At 34.8% G+C, this 15891-nt stretch overlaps 1 protein-coding gene across 1 annotated transcript in view; it reads right to left on the minus strand.

The window, feature by feature from the left end:
* The window catches only part of LOC146158219 (NPC intracellular cholesterol transporter 1-like), a 29832-nt gene extending 21603 nt beyond the window's left edge, over positions 1 to 8229 (minus strand). Inside the window, exons 1-9 of the mRNA XM_083383926.1 lie at positions 7940 to 8229; positions 7014 to 7212; positions 6063 to 6251; positions 5514 to 5692; positions 4090 to 4222; positions 2544 to 2690; positions 1669 to 1804; positions 974 to 1113; positions 223 to 364 (exon numbers count right to left, since the gene is read on the minus strand). Of these exons, the coding sequence (XP_083240052.1) occupies positions 223 to 364; positions 974 to 1113; positions 1669 to 1804; positions 2544 to 2690; positions 4090 to 4222; positions 5514 to 5692; positions 6063 to 6251; positions 7014 to 7212; positions 7940 to 7996 (1322 nt within the window). The 5' untranslated portion in view covers positions 7997 to 8229. The remainder of the gene's footprint in view (positions 1 to 222; positions 365 to 973; positions 1114 to 1668; positions 1805 to 2543; positions 2691 to 4089; positions 4223 to 5513; positions 5693 to 6062; positions 6252 to 7013; positions 7213 to 7939) is intronic.
* Between the last annotated feature and the right edge of the window lie 7662 nt (positions 8230 to 15891).

The raw sequence follows: 15891 nt of genomic DNA on the forward strand, positions 1-15891 counted from the left end.
GCGAAAAAGAATAATAGATTTAAATTTTACAAGCATTTTTTTGTTAAAATTACAACTTTTATATAAAGATTTCTGTAACGGGATTGGATAATAATTCGTTAGGGGTAATTTAAAACAGATTAGCGTTACTTTCCTTGCTATACGATTAAACAGGCAAAAATATCTAGAACTGATTCCGCATACAAAAGCACCACTACTGCACTGTGCTTGTATAAAGCGAACCTGTAAAATGGGCCAAAGTGAGTGTCGTAGTATTCCTTCTGTTGTCGTGCCTGGCTGGTCGGTGCGGACCACAGTTCAACAGGGTCGGTTGTAACCGTCATGAACACAAGTCCCGCTGACGCAGCACCGACGATAATAATACCTGCAATGCAACAACAAATTATTCCGAGGGACCTTGTTACTCTGAACCCCGAAATACCACAATGACTGTTATTCAATACTACCTAACAGAGATTTCTTTATAGGCATGTCAACAAGTAAATAACTGCAAGAATAAGACCAGCAAAAAAACAACTGTTAATGGTTATTTATCCCAAAAAATACACGCTCTTTTACTTTATCTTTCTAAACGTGCAACTTCGTTATTCCCGAAACCCTTCTGTCCGATTCTAACCAAAAAAAATATTCGCAAAATAATTAAATTCTTTAAATTTACATAAACGAATATCTTGGGCTTATACGTAGACAATTCACGATTTTTTTCCATACATCAGTTAGTTGATAAAAACAGCGGCCGATTAAAATCTAAGCATGTTTTTTTCCAGATTTACTTTTTAAACTTCACAGTCTTTATTGATATAAAATATGTTTGGGTGGACTGTGTGCTACAATTAAATTAGTGACTAATTTTTAGCAAAGTCAAAAAACAGGTTACAGGATATTTGGTAACAGACAGTAAGGGTATGAGCAGGCACAAGACAGATATATAAAAAAAAAAAAAAAAGTTTTGTTTGGCAATGCAAACACTTACCGCCAATCAAGACGCAAATAGGGTATTTGGCACAGAACGTCCCCCAGGTTCGAAAGCAGCTTTGCAGTTTGTGCTCCATTTTCACTCCCCACGATTCCACCAACCCTGGTTCTTCGTCGCTGTCAATGGGTTTAATAATTCTGAAAAAAAAAAAACGAAACTTAAATGCTGGCAACCAATATTTGGGTAAGCAAAAATGTATGCAATTACATTAGTAATAATTATCACATTATTTAAAGTAATAATTATCACATTTGCTTCATATAATTGCAACAAAATTATATATATTTTAAGACAAGACAATGAACAAATTGCATCTTGCTTTACACCTATATCAACATACTTGGAATGTAAATAATACAAAATAAAATTAAATGGGCACCAAATATTTTGTAGTTTATTCAAATGTCGAAGAAGTTGCTGTTTAACATGATATTGGTTGCCGAGAAATTGGCCTAAACTCATTTTACATTTTTCAACTCTTTATTAGTGGACAGGAAAAGAATCGAAGCCACAACCTTTCACCCACTTTACTTTTACTTTTATAAATAAGAATTAAAAAAAAAGTAGTAATTATTTCACAGAAACTCGCAAATTTATTATCAATTCAAGTAAAATTTGAAATATGACACCAGCCCAGCATATTTGGTGGCAGAATCAAGAAAAAAGTTGAAAACAGACATAACACAGCTCACCCGTTTGACCTTATGCCGAGGTCGTCTTCGCCGGCAGAAATGGTGCTGTCCTCAACAACCGTGCAGCAGGTCTCGTCCAATCCGTAGCCCCCCTTACGCTTGGCACACCACATGTGCATACAGAACACTGTCGTCACTGCACGACATGCACAAGCGACATCAATCACACATTGTTTCGTAGTAAAACAACAAACTGTTTTCGTAGTAATACGAGCACGACATGGGCTTTGAACAATAAGTTTTTTTTTGGTATATTGATAAATTTAAATGATTTATTCTATTTTATTCACTTCTTGCACTGGAAATTTAAGATTGTGCTATTTTTGTGTATAATGAGTCGAAGATTTGTTTATAAAAACAGTTGAAAGTTTTCAGTATTGATAAATTTATTTCATTTTTTTAATTCTAGCACTGGAAATTAAAAATTCTGTTGTTTTCATGTAAATTGAGTCAAAGATTTGTTTATAAAAACCTTTGAACTATTCATGTTGTTTATTCATGTATGTTTGAAAGAATGTGTTTCTATTTAGCTGCGCCATTATTTTATTTACAAACAGACGTGTATATAAACAGCTTGGCAAGCTTTTTAACCAACCCAAGGAAAATTTATCAAATTTTGAGCAAACAATATGAAAAATTATTCACATCCTGCGACAATTTGCAAACTAATTGAGGTAAATAAAAACAAATGCAAATAAATGAATCATTCAAATTATGAGACTGGAGCTGACTTCTAGGCAAACCATATTTTTATTAATGTGATAAAACAACTGAATTTTTATAAACATACTCTTGAAACAAAGATAATGAGAAAGGAGTAGACCACGGGCATATTTATAGTTAATTTTTTTTTAATATACCGTTAAAACACTTACAAAAGATAATGAGAAATCCAGTGTAGACCATGGGCATTATGACATAGTAACCATCGACGTTGAAAATCAGCCAGGGTTCTGGGGGTGTGGGTGGTTTGGGAGGGGGGCCAGAACACGATGCGGGACAATCGTTGCAGCTGCAAGGACCTAAAAAGATAAATCATGAAAGATGACTGGTTAGCTATGAAAACATATAATTGTGACAGAAAGAAGTCAAAATCCATATATATATACTAAAGAATGAAATCAAGCAAAAATAAGCTAAAGAAACTACACAAACATATATATATATAAAAGCATATTATGACGTTGTGTATAAAAAACTGTGTTAGAATTTCAAATTCTGCTCTAATTGTAAAATTTGAACTTAAATTTCTAATGTCGCACTTTTTAATGCAATTATCACTGCAAACGTAAAAAATGCTAAAAAGAAGACCACATGGAATGTGGACACGCCTCCAAAGATATGTCAACTATTTGCTGGAGGCATTTCAAAAATCAGTGATGCACAGAAGGGGTGAGCTGGCATCAAGGAATGAGTAGTAAAAAAACATTAAAATATATTTGCGATCAATATTTTCAAGTTATTTCAATTCTTTAAAAAAAAAATTAAAATTAAAAAAAAATTAAAGTATAATTTTTACAAAACAAAGCTTTTTACGAAAAGGTTGATTTACCGGTGTAAAGGGCCACTAAAAACTTTTACAAAATATAATGAACTTCTGCCGAATGCCATAAATGGAACGGCTTAACAAAAACAAGTGGTACAAAGTACAGGCTTCAATGATGACTTGCACCATTTTCTGCAGCCGCCAGACTAACCTTTGTCACACAGATATAAAATGTTACTAGTTTACCACAACCTTTCACGACCAATAAAAGCTCAGTTAAAAAGGGCCTTCCCCCTGATTTTAATACAAAACAGCTCTTGTGCTTTTTGGAGCTATCCAAGTTTCTAAACACCATAACCACACAAAAAATAAAGAGAGCCTGGAAAATTAATGCCAAAATCACCAACAATAATAATAAATTTTTTAAATATTAAGTAGCACATGTTTTGGAACAATGTAGTTGTTATTGTTGGGAGTTTTTGTCGGAAATAACATGGATCTGAATCATAAGTATGTATAATTGTATATATATAAGTTATATTACCTAGTACAACTTTGTAACTTTGTGTTGAGTATATATTTCAATGTTTTTGATGTTCTTAGTATAATTTGTGTACCTCTAATGATGTAAAACAAGACTACAAATTCAAGAAACTGGTTCTACATTTAGCATAATTTAACAATGAATTTATTTATGTTGTGTGCAAGCAGTTCACACCAGAAACAACTGTGTAAACTCGATGTACACACAATTAACAATATCTAGATTTACAGTTGTAAAGCCAAAGCACATTGAATAGTGAACACAGCGAACAAGCATCTCTGACAAGGCTATTGCTGTATATTGCACCCCTGCATTTATGGTAACTGAAGCAACAACGCGCCCACAATGATTAACCGACCGACTGAAGTTTAGTTGCCTTCTGCGCACTAACCATCTGTCGCTGTAGAGCCATTGCATGGAGTTGTGGTGTAGTTCATTCCCACAGCAGGGTCGTCAACATACTTAACGTTGATTTGGAAAGGAGTCAAACCGTTGTCGATGTTGTTCATGTATGTAATCCATTTCTGTGCAAACGTAGTAGTGTTAACAAGACCCAACTTACACATAGTAGTGTTAACAAGACCAACTTACACAAAATGTATATGTTTTTAAATGGCCAAATATTTCTCTACTTCTTAATAGTGTAATCAGGTGGCACTACTTTAAGACAAATTGTATTAAAATCTTGACAAATTTCGTACAACTGTGCTTCATCAGGTTGAAGTACAACCTCATTGCGCAAAACTTGTTAAAATTCCAATACAATTTGTCTTTATATAGTGCCACAAATTGCATACAACATGTACATTTCTTGGTTTATTTTGCAAAACAACTCTACAACCAATTTACTTCCTGCTTATACTGTATACTGTTTATAATTCTTTTGACAAGCAATTTGTGTTTAGATGAGACCACATCATTATATGGTTTTATTTAACCTGCAACCATATAGTCATAGGAAGCAGCTATTGTAAATATAGAAATATACTACACATCAACACAAACTAATGGATGTCGAACTGAAATATACATTATTCAATTGTTACAAAAATTCTAGGAAATAACCAGTGTTCATTGAGGGCGTGCTACCCTGTTTAACCCTATTGCACAAATAAAAACAATAGGTCCCTATTAAGGCAAACCACACTGTACAGAATATTCAAGAGAAAAAAAATTGATTTAATATAGATGTTTCCTGTGTGGTTTCTTTAATACAGTGGTCGGCAAACTTATTTTGTCGTGGCCCAAAGTAGTCTTTCCAGAGCTATTGAAGGCTATGTAAAACTACTACGAAAACAGTGTCAGAGTCCGGCGATTTAGTTTAAGGTGACATATTAGACGGCGCCTTGATTCCCAAAACACTGCCATGCCATAATGTAAAAAATACTATAAAACAAAGAATGAACGCACGAAACACAGAATTTTTTCGTTTACATAAGGTTAGAGTTGGCAAAAAATATAGTTCGACATGCACTCTTAGGGTCACATTTGGCATGCGGAACTTTACAAGCTGAGCCAATTAAAAATTTCTATACCACAGCAACAAGTACAATGAATGTACGGCTATTACGCGGCCCACAACTACATGATAACACTAAGCTGTTCAAAAGTAACTCACGGCCCACTAAAAATGGCTCTGTGGCCCTCATTAGGGCCGTGGCCCACAGTTTGCCGACCACTGATTTAATAGTATGAATCTGTATTTAGGTACATTCAAAAATGTAAAATACAATCGCTATAGACCACTACAGTAAAGCTATGCACAATCAAATATAGTTAGGCTAAATTTTACAATTATTTTGAGGTTAAGCTTACATGGGCAGTACAGCTATCAGCATACGGTCCACACATTAATTTAATAGCAGGAGCATTTGTTGAAGGACTGGACACATGTGAGCAAGAGTTGAACATGGAGTAGGCAAAGTCGTTGTTAATTGTGTAGTTCAGTACCTCCACATAAGTCTCGTTTTTAAGATTTACGATGGCAGATGTGGCTAGAAATTGAATAAATATATTTATTGAATACTTAAAAAAGTTTACACTATTATCTATTACACTATTACCACAGCCAGCACTCTAATTTAGTTTAAGTAATAATGCTTTTAAAATGATTTTTTTATTAGGTTGCAAAATGCGAAATATTTGGGATAGAGGTTATTTATTATATGTTACAACCTACACATATGTAAATATGTCAGCATCCCAAAAAGCGATCAACTAGTTTTTAATATTTAAAAAAAATTTAATTTGTAATCCTTTGTATGAAAAGTTGCTGTTTATGTTTATAAGCAGTGTTAGCAAATCTCAAAGTTAAAAAACAGAATGAAAAAAAATTAAATAAAATGAAACAATGGTTGAACCTACTTGCATTGCTTGCTTTCTTTACATTAGTGTAGACACTCTGATTTGGACTGCATGTCATTTCGCAGTAAAGAGCGACAAAGTTGTTGTAACAGTTGGGACACCGCGACAGGTACTGGAATGGCAGCTGGAAGTTGACTTCCAGGGTTTTCAGTTGATTTGTGCTGCAGCAGGTGTAGGTAGGCCCAGAATCTTAACAACAACCAAAATGGTTTAAAATAGATATGTATAATAATATAGGATCTAATCCGATACCCAATGCCAAGTGATTGTATCAGGACTCGGCCAACACTAATGGTGGTGTCAGTGCCAATTCGATACCAAATTAACTTGTAAATAACAGCCATGTTTTGCGATACAACTTATTCTACCTTTAAAGACAAATTTCCAATGAAATATTAAAGTTAAAGTTTTTTCTGGCACAACATTTGAAAATTATTAAAACTGCACTTAACAACTTGATCAATTTTGGCTTGTTAGACAATAGTAATGACATTATTTGGTATCTGATTGCGATACTTTTTTCTCGTAGGGGGTATCAGTATAATTGATATAAAACATCAAGTATCAGACTTCCCTAGTTTAAATCTTAGAAAATTAAATAAGCTTTGAGCACAATATTTTAGGTTATCAATTAAATTAATATAGAATGGAGAAAAAAATGTACATATTCAAAAAGATTTTATCCAAAGTTAAAACTGTTTGATTTTATAGGGAGATGGTTTTGAGAAAACATGCCACTTGAAATTGAAATACATCCATTTAGCCGTATAATAAAGAAGTTGTATGTTTCTGTAAAAAATCTAAGACACAGTAAAACACTAAAATAAAATTAAAAAAAGGTTTAAAAAAGTAAGTGCTTTCACTTCTCTTTATAAGTAAAGGTGCTTTAGCAACTTTATTCAGTTAAAAACTGTTTATTGGTTTTTAAAATAATGCTGGTAAGACTTTTACCATTGTAGAGGTATGGGCAGACTTGCTGCAAGAGGTTCAAGCCTTTGGTGTCGTTCAGCATTTTCGCCTTGCCATTGTACAAGCAGTTGATGTACTTTTGGTTGGCTGTGTTTTGTGCGCACTCGTCGTACATCACGCAGTATCCAGGTTCGTGCACCAATCCATCGCCTTTTGACAAGGGCGACTGTTGGCCAATTACCTGAAAAGCAATTGCCACTGTAATTGCAACACACTTGACCCAAATCAGCACCTTTTTATGCTGAGTGGTGGTGTTGGCAGCTTAGTGGGTCCAAAGGGCAAACAGAGAGAGCTGTGGGTTGTTTATGAGAAGCCAGACAAAGGCCTGCACAAATCAATAAGTAGGTGAAATGCTGCTTACTGACATTGCTGCTGCACCAGACTGGGAAGGGAAAGCATGTTGTTTGGCAGAGACTATTTAAACAACAATATTGACACTGTCCTATTTTAAATACAAACAGCAAACAAGATTAAAACTTGCCTGGGTTAATTGGCAAATATATAATTGTTTTTGTCATTTTCCATTAATAAATGTTTTCATGTGGCTGCATTTATATAGAAGTTGGTTAAAAAAATAATGACCTACCAATACTATTCAGTGTTTAAATATACTGTAATATATGTGTATAAAGAATGCACATAAAACTAATGATATATTTCAAAAAAGAAAAAGACAGATTAATGTGCCCAATATAAAAAAACTCTTACAGGCCCTGAAATGATATCTATTTGATGTGTGTAGCTCATTGATATACATCACCAAAGCCTTTAACCGACTAATTAATCACAAGTAAGCTTAACTGAGATTATTTTCAGATATTGTAAATATTAAATGCAAAACAAATGTGATAACATCTCGAAAACACTGTTTAAAGCTGAAATGTATAGTTATGTAATACAGAACTTACCACTCCAAATAAGGACAATAGTAAGAGGCAAGCACAAGCTTTCCAATGCATTTCCATTAGTTAAAAATACTCTATAGACCTGAATAAAATTAGTATAACTATTATTATAAACATGTTTTTGCAAATCATACACTGAAGGAAGATGTTAGCAGCTTTTCTTTAAAATATAGCCCTTCAAATAATTTATTTATAAGGCAGTTTTACCACCCAATATAGGTTTTTAGACAGACAATGATTAACATTGCCACTACACTGGTCAGGACCAGACTGGAAGTATGGCAGATCTCGACGATATCTCGCAGGTGCATGGCCGAAATGCAACAAACAGTCAAAAATGTGCACCTCTCTTTCAAATTTCCGGGCACACTTTATCATTTTGCTATGCATTCTGTTTTGCAAATAATGCACTCTAAATGCGTGTCATAGAAGCGTTTTACATATTTGGGGTTCAGTTCAGATTTTTTTCACGTTACACTTTTAAAAGGTTAAATAAACTCTCGGGTGCACTTGCCATAATCCACAGTGGGTCAAATATAAAATATATTGCAGTTTTGTTTTTTCAAGTACCTATATAATCGCATCTATTTTGTAAAACATATTTTAGAATCAAATTTAGTGATTTTACCACTATCCATTGACTCCATTACATTACATATTTTGTAGCCACCAAAGAATTGTGCCAAAAAATTGTTTGGCAAAAAACCTAAAACGAAATATGATGATATCCATAGCAAAAAAACAACTATTTTTTATTAGGAATTCACTAAGCTGGGAATATTTCATGTCAGAAATATATATTCTAATACTTTTATATAACTGATGGCCAACCCTGGCGGCCAATTTACCTTATACATAACATTGTGTTGATGCTGTAGCCTGTTGGCATCATGGGATTATATAGTCATGACAATTTAGGATAGAAACAGGTTCCAGTGAATTTTTGAGGTGCTGCTCTAGAATCTTACCAGCTACCACAACAACACATATTATTTGTGAAATTGAGTTGGGTTGCTTGTTAGCGTTTGGGTTTGGTATGGGTTAAGCTTTCTATTAATCTGATCCAGAATTATACCACATTTATTTTAACATTCTAGACCAGTGCCGTAATACTTGACCAACCCGTAATACTTGCAGAGCGCTAACCTGAAACCTAAACCAAACACTGTACGTTGATTTGATTATTGTTTAAATGCTGTGGTGGTATATAATTCCAGACCAGCACCAAAAACCTTTCCATGCAACTGAGAATGACGAACACACTTTTGTCTAATTTCATAATACACAAGCTTGTATTTTCCTTTCCGACTAACAAAATGTACACATCTATATAGCCACTGAGCTTTAGTTTAAGCTCGCGGCAATACATTAACCTCGAATATTTCAACCTTAACCCAATTAATCGAAAACATACTAAAATCGGGTGGCTGGTACCTCAACTCAACTATCAACCTCTCGAATCCATTCAAAACCGAATTCACAAAACTCCCCGGCATTTGTACTGACGGCGGCCGCCCTGAAAAAAAAAACGTATTTCCCCAGCAACCGGAGATTGCTGACACACCCATGACGTAACGAATGTTACTAGGATCACGCCACCCCGTTGCGCACTCGGCCATTCACTAACATACTGGTTATATAAAGCTTGGGAGAAAAGGCCTTTTCGATTTTGTGTTTGAATCGTCAGCGTACACTGCTCGTTGGCGCCTCTTGTGGTCAAGTGACGTAATTGCTGTTGAAACATTCACACATAATGTGTGGTCATGTGTGAAACTTCTGAAATATCGCTCATTTCTAGTGGTGATTCACCCTTCTTGAGCCCCACGCATTTCGAATGGCTAAATAAGCGTAAAAATATGCCGTTTGTTTTGGTACAACATGTGAATATATGAAAGCACAATGTGACCAATTTATATAAGTACAGCATCTGAAAACGCGGCGCAAGAAATAACAACTGATTTCTTGCAAAGCATATCCTCCAAATATTTTAATAGTCATTCACCATCAACTCTTGGTAAAATAAGGAAGCCTTAACAGCGTTGTATGTGTTTTATTTTTACTCGAAGGTCTTTAATTTTGTTCGGCATGACGTTGCATATATTTCAACAGGGGGAAACATCAAACACACCGCTATCTGAATCCACCAAAACACGAACTGCCATAGCATTTCAAGAACGTACTGTCAGGTCACCTATAGATTTCTAGCAAATTCTAAAAATTCAACATAGCTCGCTCTCAATAAAATACCTTACTGCGCAGCAGTATGGCAAAATGCTGGCGACTTGGCGACTATGTCGGCCGAAGAATCAGCCAGAAAACCGAAGAAATTGGTGCAAAAAAAATGTTAAGTAAAAAAAAATTAAAAAAAATTTGATCAAAAAAAATTTTTTTTTTCGAGTGGTTGTTTCCACACATATTTAATCACATCTATTTTACAATTGGCAGAAATTCATTTTGTTGTGTCATTTTGAAAAAAGTTACGGTAGTGTGAAGCACGTTGTTTAGTGAGAAAAAGCGAGTGTAAGGCATATAGACTGTTTATTATTTTAAAAAGTACACACTTTTGATCATACAATTGTTACGTGTTGGCAGTTTTACTTCGAATTGTTTTTCTATATTGAGTTGAATTCCTGTATATTGAGTTGAATTCCCCATTCCTGTTAAATGTACAGGTATAACATTCACATCGGCATATTAAGGATGTACCAGGCTATGCTTCTCCCCCTAGGGCCTGAAGTATATTTTTGGTTGTTTAATTACGCAAATGCTGCGCGCGAACTTTAGCCTGGTTTTGCTAGGTTTATGTGTCTTTGTTTTAAAAAAAAACATCCCAAAGTTAATATGCATACTATGGGGCATGTTACACTATGACTGTGACAATTTCTATTAAATTTTATTATAAATATCATTATTTCGAGCAATATAAATTGGAAATTTATCCAAATAATATTTTTTTCCTGCTTTTCAACCTGGCTTTGAGCAGCACGTTTTCACATAAGTTTGCCTGAAAACAGCTATCTATGTAACACTTTTAAAACAAGAAAAAAAACCGAAGAATTTTTCGCCAAAAATGTCCAAGATTCTGCCATCCTGCTGCGCAGTAAAAACACGTCTTGTCAGTGAGACTCGCTGTCTCCTGCAGTAGAATTCGAATACAATTATCGTTTTAAAAAGCGAGTACTTTAGGGATTAACTGGTCAGTCAACGAACTGGGTAGACAGAATACAAACATAGGTAATAGCCAGAACGATTTTTTTTTCGGACTTTTCGAATGCTTACGCAACACGAACACGTTACTAACAAATACAGGTGCTCGCTGTCTCTACACTAGGCATGGCGTCATAAAACAAGCAAATATTTTATTACGCAATAAGAGTCGCAAATAAAACGTGTAGCCTACACGTCTTGTAGGAAATGGTATGCATTTACAACTAAAACGTGGCTGAATACATTTCGGTTTTTGTTGGCTAAGGCAAACTAACGTGTTTTAAATCTCAAATCCTAATAAGGTAAGACGGCGCGGCTATAAGAACTGCTTTTGCTAGCGGTTCTTAACCCAGTTTCACGCAGGTATTATGTCTTTTAGAACGTCCACCCGTCCAGTGTCTAATATCGGGTGCATATTTTGACTACATACAAATGCATTTTTTTACTCTAAAACTTTCCTATATCTCTTGGCCGATTTTGAAAATTTCTGTCAGAACAAATATGTCGTAGAATCGTAGATCTTATGGCTGTTCGCTAACATGTAGGCTGATATCAAGAAACGAAGGCTTTTACCGCCCTTTAAGTGCATTTAGGCCAGAGGTGTCCAACTCAAACATGCCGGCGTGCCAATTTTTATCTTATAACTTCTTCCCGTGGCAAAGTTTCGTAACCGAACCAGTTATTTTTAATCTTAAAAGCGACTTTTTTACCAAAAATAAGAACGTTTATTTAAACTTTAAAAAAAAAAAAAAAAAAAAAAAAAACTGTCTAGTAGAAATGCGCATCACTACATCAAAGTGTCTCTCGGTGAGCTGACTTTTGTTTCTTCACACCAAGCTATATAATATTATGTGAATGCTAGCCTCCACACAGTATAATGTTACTATATCAAAAGTAATTGTTGTGATTGCCGCGATTGTTTTATATTGTGAACAAACAAAGGTATATTGTGAACAAACAATGGCAATTGGCTGTATAACAAACTTAGTATTTTCTGACAATTGGCTGATTAACAATTTTAGTATTTTTTGGGGACGGCTTGCGTGTCATTTTTTATTAGGTCGCGTGCACGCGTGCCGCTTGTTGGACACCCCTGATTTAGGCTATGCTTGATTTCCGTTGCCTAGACCTAGATGTGCAGAGACTCACTTTTAAATGGCGTCAAATTTTTACAATGCCCCCTCAAATTTATTTAAATTATGGGATCCACCTTTGCTCAGATCCTATTCTTGTTGAATAAAAATTCGTCGACATGTACTCTACGAAGTATTGTTAAATTGAAACATTTATATTAAAACTTACTGAGCAAAGGTAACTGTAGATTAAAAAGAAACAGGGTGATATTCATTTCATCTCATGTGAAAATTAATGGCTTTTGTGGTTAACTATGAGAAATATGGCCTGATAAACAATGTTAAGTATAATGTTTCATAAAGACAACGAATGTGAAATCGCTATGCTCAATCGGAAATACCGCGCCACTCTTAACCCGTCAGTGCCACTATCACAATATAGTGATATTTAAAATCAAAATTTTGCCTCCATTTTAAGATTTTCGTTCATCATATAATGCTTGATGTTAGTACTGCGTGTAGGAATGATGTGCAGACTTAAACCAAAAGAAAGGCACGTTTCAACATTCCACGTTTCAATCAAATACTGTATAGCAGTGATTCTCAACCGCGGCTCTCAGAGCCGCATGCGGCTCTCTACTGTACATTTTGCGGCTCTCACTAACGGAGTGAAAAATTAGCTAGTAGTAGCAGAATTGCAACAAAGGAAGTAAAATAAATTAAAAGTGAATGAATTTGATCAGCAAGGATCCCGAGTACGAAGTACTAATGTTCCCGGGCTACTTCCGTCCGGCTCTTTAAAATAATTTTGTGGTTTGTGACGTCATAATATATTTAGTCTTGATCGACAAGCTATGGCAATAAGAAATAGTTGTTTCAACAGTGCTAATTAGTTAGCCTAGGCTAGCGTAATGTATATTTATTGTTTTCTTGTTGCTTTCTTAATGTTTTTTAATTACATGCCTTTGTTATTTTTTATGCGGCTCCTCGCGAACTTAAGGTTTGAAATGCGGCTCTGGCTCTAAAAAAGGTTGAGAATCACTGCTGTATAGGCTTATAACAAGGTCGATGTGTTGTGTGGTACTTAAAGTTTAGATTAGAAAGTTGAAAAAACGCTTGTAAACGTATGTTAAAAAGCCATTTGCCGATTTTTGACATATCTCTGTTTGGACTTATGAGTAGGCTAATAACTATAACTCATTAGGTTGAGCATTACAGCAGGGAAACCCACATGAGGCGCCCGCAAGCCTGTTTTTATGTCGAGCTGCGTCTAAACTTTAGAATAATTAAATGTATTTGAATTTAAATCACAATCAAATTTATATGTATGACGAAAAGGCCTTTAGAATGTAACAAACTTTATGCCCTTCGCAAGAATCGGTATTCTTGAGGACGATTTTGGATCAAAAAGATGCGTGGCGCATGTATGGACAGAGTTATAACACCTTGGAATATAGTAAAGTTTATTGGATGGCCTGCAAAAATAGAATTTCGAATTTTACTTTCTTGAAATGCAGAAAAAATAGCAGAGGTCGCCCATAGAAAGTAAAATCGCTATAACTAGATACCATAGAGGTTCTTAAAACTGTTTCAGCTATGTTAGACTAAGAAAAACATCGCAAGACACTTTTTGTCAAGCATAATAATCCTTGGAAAACAGAAAAAGAGCTAACTATCATACTGATATTGGTTATACAATAGATTGTACGTTTACCAGTCTACAGTGGTATAAAAAGTTATTTTTATATCACTTAAGTCCCAGTAAAATCACTTGTGAAATAACATACTTCAAGCCATCGGTTGCCCAAATGAAGTCATCCTTGAGCCAAATCACTAATATCAACATAAACTATGGCATACAAAAAATGTTCAATGCGTCTGATTAGTATAAGCAATAAGTCAACAACATTTAGCAATAAAATTGTTTCAAGTGCAAAACTTTGGTTAAATAGCTCAATTTTATAAAATAATGTTAACTGTAAACACTTATCTTTAACCAAAGTAATTCAACTCAATGACTTAGGTGGATTACTTTGTCAAGAGAGCTTAAGTCATGTTGAGCCATTTTACCAGAACAACGTAAGTAAAGTCTTAAAAAAGAGTGACTTAAGTGATTAGACACTGCCAGTCTACCATGGCGGCCTGCAAGCCTGTTTGTCATACGAATAAGTTTCGTTTAATAATTGTACAAGTTCACATTGTTCGAGAAACCACTGCTTCAAACCAGAGTTGGATCAATTCTAATTTGTAATGGATGTAATTAAATACAGGTTTTAATGTAGGCCTAATTGTAATGTAGTAAAGGCATTTTTATTCTGTGTAATTCTAATGGAAATGAAATATGCTTAAAAATTGGTTCAATATATTGATATTGAGAAAATTGATGTTTCAATGCCGACATTTGTAACAAATGTAATTAATTACGGTTTTTAATGCAATTGGAATTGTAATGTAATTGAAACATTTAAGGGAGCAATTGGAATTGTAACTGCAGTGGAACTGAATTCATGTAATTGGTACAACTATGCTTCAAACACCTGTTAATAATGTTGAAGTTGCTGTGTAGGTACTTCATCAAAGATTAAGCAGAGATGAAGTGTTTAGCTTGAAAGCTTGTAGCGGCACCGAAAGTGATCGAGCAATCGAAACACAGCATCACAAGTGACGTAGGCGTTTTATTCACAGCATAAATTTTCACGTGACACGAAAAACGTCACCGTCCTAACTCTTTCGCCGTGTCAGCAAATCGGTGTGGCAAAATGCAGGTGGCAAACTGTTTTTTTTTTTGTAACTTAACAAACAACCAGTGTTTGGTGGGACTTGAGTCATTCGTCAAAGTGGCAGGACTTTAATCTGGGACATTTTTCGAATTATGACACATTTTTTGCTGTATAGCGACGAATGAACTAGCTAAACTTCATTCGGCTTGCTTTAATTAAAAATGGAGATTTTATTAGTTTGAAATTGGACTTGATTTTTCTGCACATGTTGAAACAGGGCCGCAGCAAACAGAATGTTTTCTTTGGACAGGATAAAAGCATTTATGTACGCATTAAAACACGTCCACATTGCGAGATGAAAAGTTAGGACGGGGCCAACCGGCACATTTTACACCAGGTATACATCTCCATCGAAAAACGACACTCAAGAAAAAACAGAGCATACAGTATCCGTCATATGGGAATAACGCGGGTTGAAAACACGCACACGACATACGCTGTAAGCGAAAATATCAGGCCGTCGTTTGTAGGTTTAAAATTAAATAGAGCGCTTTAGTCGCCATTTGTATTTCAGTTATAAAGACGAATACTGTTTTTTAACGGTTTGAATTTTAGGTTTTAAGCGGCGATTAATTCTCACTTACAGCGCCGCGGTGACCAATGAATGAAGAACAAATAATGTTTTTTTTCTGTACATTTGTGGTGTGGAACACGCGCGCGAGATAAAACGGGCTTGCAAGAAAGTTCAAACTAACCGGTGTGAAACAAATAAGTGCAAATTTAGTAATTGTTTTCAAATGAAGATATATTTTTAGGACCGATATGATTTCCATTTCTATTCACGTTTTTCATTTAACCGTTTATGCCGGCAAAATTTTCGGGAATTTATTTTTGAGATGTAAATTATTGGGCAAAATTTTACACTTTTTTAATTAATTTAAGATTGACCGTTTTT

The sequence above is a fragment of the Ascidiella aspersa genome, chromosome 3, assembly GCF_963924565.1.
Source record: "Ascidiella aspersa chromosome 3, kaAscAspe10.2, whole genome shotgun sequence".
NCBI classification, from domain to species: Eukaryota; Metazoa; Chordata; class Ascidiacea; order Phlebobranchia; family Ascidiidae; genus Ascidiella; species Ascidiella aspersa.